Genomic DNA, 4769 nt, shown 5'->3' on the forward strand with positions numbered 1-4769 from the left:
GTTTTCCGGGAGAGGTTTTAATGAGGCAACATTAGCATGTTACAAGCCCTATATGGTTATGGCATCCAAGGGAGAGTGTTATGAATCATGAAGTGGATGGTCCATAACCTAGACCATACAAGTTCAAGACTAGAGTCCATTGGAGGTTTACATCCAGCCACATGGAAGACTCATTCAACCTTAGTCTTTATGAGTTTGACCATGTCATTATGTAGAGTATCTTTGTAATCAATTCTCCCTTTGACTCTACCTTGTATGAACCACTATATATAGTGATGTAAGCAATAAGAAATATAAAACACATTCTCACAAACCTTTTCTCAAATCTGAACAGATGATTTATTTTCCCATAATAACTATTTCCTCTGTTCTGAAATTTAAGATGTTTAGAATAATTTTTATGTTCCAATATATAAGATGTTCTCATTTTTATATGTAATTTTAAGTTTATCAAAAACTGTGTAGCCAATCAAATTTAATAGTTCTATTTTGTAATTGGTTGAGTAGTTTTTAGTTTATAATTTTAATGATACTTTCTAGATAAAGAGTAGTTTTCTTAATAAGTGTGTACTACCCAAAATATCTTACATTTCAGAACAAAAGAAGTATCATATAACATCAGATCCTCATTAAACTATGTCCTCTTGCTAGATCTCCACGAAATGAAATTTACAAATTTATTTATCCTTAAATTAATAGTTCAAAACTTGATTACCTATAAACCAATGGTTTTAATCGGTTTACTAGTTTTAATCCGTTTACTCTTAACCAAACAATTTAAGATCAATTAAACCAAGAAAAAAAAAATCAAATTTTCATATATAATGTTTCTTTTTTTCTTAAATTATCATTTTTTTATATGCTTTTCTTCTTCTTCTTCACTAACGTCACCCTAGACGACGTCTCTACAGCGAAGTCTTAAGTTGCAAAGTTAGTTTTGTCCCATGACTAATAACAAAACCGAAACGGAACACACAAGTTGTCTTTTGCCATCACCATAGAATAGATAGATGATAAAGATCAAATCTTTTCTACAGTGAAGTTCACATTTAGTGTATCGGAAGCCTCACTCCCACGAATAACAGCAGCTCGGGTAGCTGCGACGGCTTCCGCGAAATCCGACTGTTTTCTTCAGCCGTTGAACTCATCAATTACATTAAACGGCTTCTCATTCCCGAGATCAGACATGGATGACGTAGGCTACTCCACGGATGCTTGAGCCTGAGCTAGCTAGCCGCTTGTAGTGACACCGTGATGCGCCGCTCGAGTTTGGTAGTAGGCGGAGATGGCGTCATTGAAAGGGGGTTCGAGTGGTCGGTTTGATCTTCATGTGCAACGCCAAAACTAGGCCCGATTGTTTTCGGTTCAGTGTGATGGGCGTACAAGAGAAGAGGAAGGACTATGTGATGAGTATCAAGCCCGGGGTTAAGCTTTTTCTTTATGACTATGATCTCAAACTCCTCTATGGAGTTTTCCAAGCTTCCTCTGCGGGTGGGATGAAACTTGAGCGCAATGCTTTTGGTGGATCCTTTCCCGCTCAGGTAACTTCGTGTTTCACACATATGCTTGCTAGCCACAACTAGTCTTTGCTGATGGTATTCTTTTTGTTGGAATTTTATTAGCTTATGGATCAGTTTGATGATATTGTGTATTCACATCTCAGGTGCGGTTCAAGGTGGTTAGTGATTGTATACCGTTGCCTGAGAGCGAATTCAAGAAAGCAATCAAGGAGAACTACAACAACAGAAACAAGTTCAAAACAGAACTTACGCGTAAACAGGTAAAACCATCAATTTCCCCTTAAGTTCATATCAGCAGATATTTCATTCATCTCTCTGTTCTTGAAGGTATTCAAGCTGACAAAGCTTTTCCGACCAGCTGCTCTCCCTGCTCAATTGACTCACACTCTGCCAGCCCCTGTTCCTCGTCCTGCTGAGAGGAAAAGATCTGACAATGACCGCTATGCTCCTGGCAGCAGCAGAAGTCATGGAAGGAGTCGCAATGCTGCACCTCCTCCACGCAGAGAAGAGCCACCACGCAGAGAAGAACCACCCCGTGATCTATACCTCACTGAAAGCGAGTACCGAACATACGGCTTGAGAAGAGCAGAACCAGCTCAGCATTATCCACTACTGCCACCTGATTCTTCTTACCGTCTGGACTCGTACCGTCCATCTGCGGTGGATCATGAGCGGCTTTTGAGACAAGCAGAGATTGAGAGGCATCATGACCGTAGAGAAGTTCTTTTGCCTGAGAGAAGCTACCACCCGTCGTATGATCACGTCCTAAGCTCTAGGCGCCTGGCACCAGAGCCACCATTGGAGTCTTACATGAGAGACCCGTATCACAGAGTCGAGTACCGTAGTCCCGAAAGACTACATAGGACGACATACCTGCCTTCTTCGGGAAGAGAAGACGATGACTTGTATTCACGATATGTTACACCGGACTCATTGGCTGAGTACTACCGATCATCGTCATCTCGCAGATACCCCCCAAGCATTGCTGAATCTGAGTTTCTTCCGCCTTCATCAATAACATCACGGTATGCTTACTCAGGGTCTTTACCCTATTCTCACCGCTGATTTTTACTCAAGCTCTCCTTTTGAATGTATTTGCTGTTTAATGTATGTTTGGATTTGGACATGCTTTCGTTGGTTCACCCAAACTTGGATTGTACTTTAGTTTTTATTTATTTGTCGTTGTACCAATTGCCCTCGGCAGATAACTTTTTTTATCCTCGAATAAATGTTTTCATATATGTTCTCTCTTTCATTTTGAATTGCTTTGGCAAGATATAATATTCTCTTTATGAGACTACCAAACTTTACCAAATTGGTATTTTTTTTGTTGAATGTTATCGCTGTTAAAGTGTGTTGGATTGATTGTACTTTGGTTGATTAATTGGTCGTCTTCCCAACTCCTCTTCGAGGCACCTTTTGAGTTATGACATAAATGAGGGCTCAAAATCTTTTACCAAATCAGACATGTATATTTTCATCAAACGTTGACGCACATCTATGCTAGTCCGTCCATCCTTTTCTGTAAGTTCGTCCATCCTATTCCACTAGACGAGACTTTTCTCAAGTTCCTGTTGTTTGGCCAGAGAACTTATTATAAATAGATCCCACATTCTTTAGTTCGCTGATATTTCTTTAAATACGTAATGATCCATTCTTTCTATATTTAGATAACAATCTTCTGTATGAAACTTTGGATCTATCATCTAATTAACTTTAATTAGACTATTTCCAATGTATTTTATTATTTTTCTTTTAAAATAGTGAAATTTTATAATGAAGATAAGAGTTTATTCTAATATATTCTTCTAAAATAGCACTCTAACTATAGAATAAAAATATAAGTGGATAAAAATAGATTTATCGGCGTTCCAAAAAAAAGAATGAATAGATCTACTGTTAAATTTTATTATAGAAATAAATATAGTGAAAAGTTAGAGATATTCTTAGTTGGTCACTCAACCCAAGTCGTGAAACAACACTTACAAAATTGTAATTTTTTTATTTATGACAATCATTTAGAGTAGAACTCTGTAAATTTAATACTCGCTCTATTAATAAAATTTTTCGGTCCTAACTTGAGTCAGTTCAAAATATGACACATCAATAAAATAATAAAATAATAAGATAATAATTTGTTAGAAAATTCTATGTAAATGTTAGAGCGCATGCCCAAGCCCATCAGCCCATTATATCTATTCCTATCATGATTGATACTATAAATTTGTGGAATGTTTAAATGTGTATTAACTTTGCTGCCGTAAAGACAGCTTCCCCTTCATTTTATGAATATCAATTTAGAATCATTTTGATCTTGAAGGTAATTTAAAGCTTCCTTCTTTATTTCTGTTTCTGCATAATAAAGCTGTTTTGAGCTATGTTTTATCACTTTCATTTATGTCTCAATAAGTTCTTCTAAGATACAAATCTCTCTTATTCACAAATTTTATCATGGTATCAAAGCTTCGCTCGATTTTCATGGATTACCCCCTATCATATATGTTCCATTAAGATTATAAACTAATAATTTATTTGTATATGTATTTTATATAACAATTCATTATATTGTTTATTTTATATTCACATAAAACTATCTTTATATTTTCTTAACATTTAATATATTTTGATGAAATTTAGTAATATTACATCTAAAGTCACATTTAACATCTATGAAACATATTTTATACTCGCTCTATTAAAAAATTCTTATTTAAAAAAAATATTTATTAAAAATAAAAATATAAAAAAGAAAATTGTTTATAAATTAATAGAATTGTTATAAAATTAATGGAAAAGTCTATCTTTATTCATAACATAGAGGTTCCTTATATAGGAGATTACACCGTCAAAGATAAATGGAAAGATTACAAATCATAATTTCTTGGTTATGAGCCATCCACAATCTGGTTCATAACACTCCCCCTTGGATGCCATAACCATTTAGAGCTTGTAATGCTTTAATGTTGTCTCATTAAAACCTTACCAGGAAAACCCAATTGGAACAAAACCATGGTAAAGGAAAAAGAGTACAACACACATTACTCCCCCTGATTTGGACATTACTGAAGGTCCCTTGGACCTCTCCAATTTTCTGCAATCCGTGGGTGATGAAGATCTTGGGCAGAATATGTTTCGTCCTCGAACATGATAATTGGTTCTTCTTTACCATTGGCCATGCCACAATATGATCGAACATATTGAATCATCGACCTCAAATACACACACACGAAATTTTGGATGATGTTGTTG

The 4769-nt window shown here is 35.6% G+C and overlaps 2 protein-coding genes across 2 annotated transcripts in view; one reads left to right on the forward strand and one right to left on the reverse strand.

The window, feature by feature from the left end:
* The first annotated feature begins 1078 nt into the window (after positions 1-1078).
* Positions 1079-2761, forward strand: LOC106313085. The gene is made up of 3 exons (XM_013750821.1): positions 1079-1541; positions 1664-1780; positions 1848-2761. Exons 1-3 carry the CDS (start codon positions 1329-1331, stop codon positions 2583-2585), a joined length of 1068 nt encoding a protein of 355 aa, XP_013606275.1. The 5' UTR covers positions 1079-1328; the 3' UTR covers positions 2586-2761.
* Positions 2762-3996: 1235 nt separating this feature from the next.
* The window catches only part of LOC106314451 (cytosolic sulfotransferase 11-like), a 1667-nt gene continuing 894 nt past the window's right edge, over positions 3997-4769 (reverse strand). Inside the window, exon 2 of the mRNA XM_013752318.1 lies at positions 3997-4010. Within this exon, the coding sequence (XP_013607772.1) occupies positions 3997-4010 (14 nt within the window). The remainder of the gene's footprint in view (positions 4011-4769) is intronic.

The sequence above is a fragment of the Brassica oleracea genome, chromosome C9 (genome assembly GCF_000695525.1).
Source record: "Brassica oleracea var. oleracea cultivar TO1000 chromosome C9, BOL, whole genome shotgun sequence".
Classification (NCBI taxonomy): Eukaryota; Viridiplantae; Streptophyta; class Magnoliopsida; order Brassicales; family Brassicaceae; genus Brassica; species Brassica oleracea.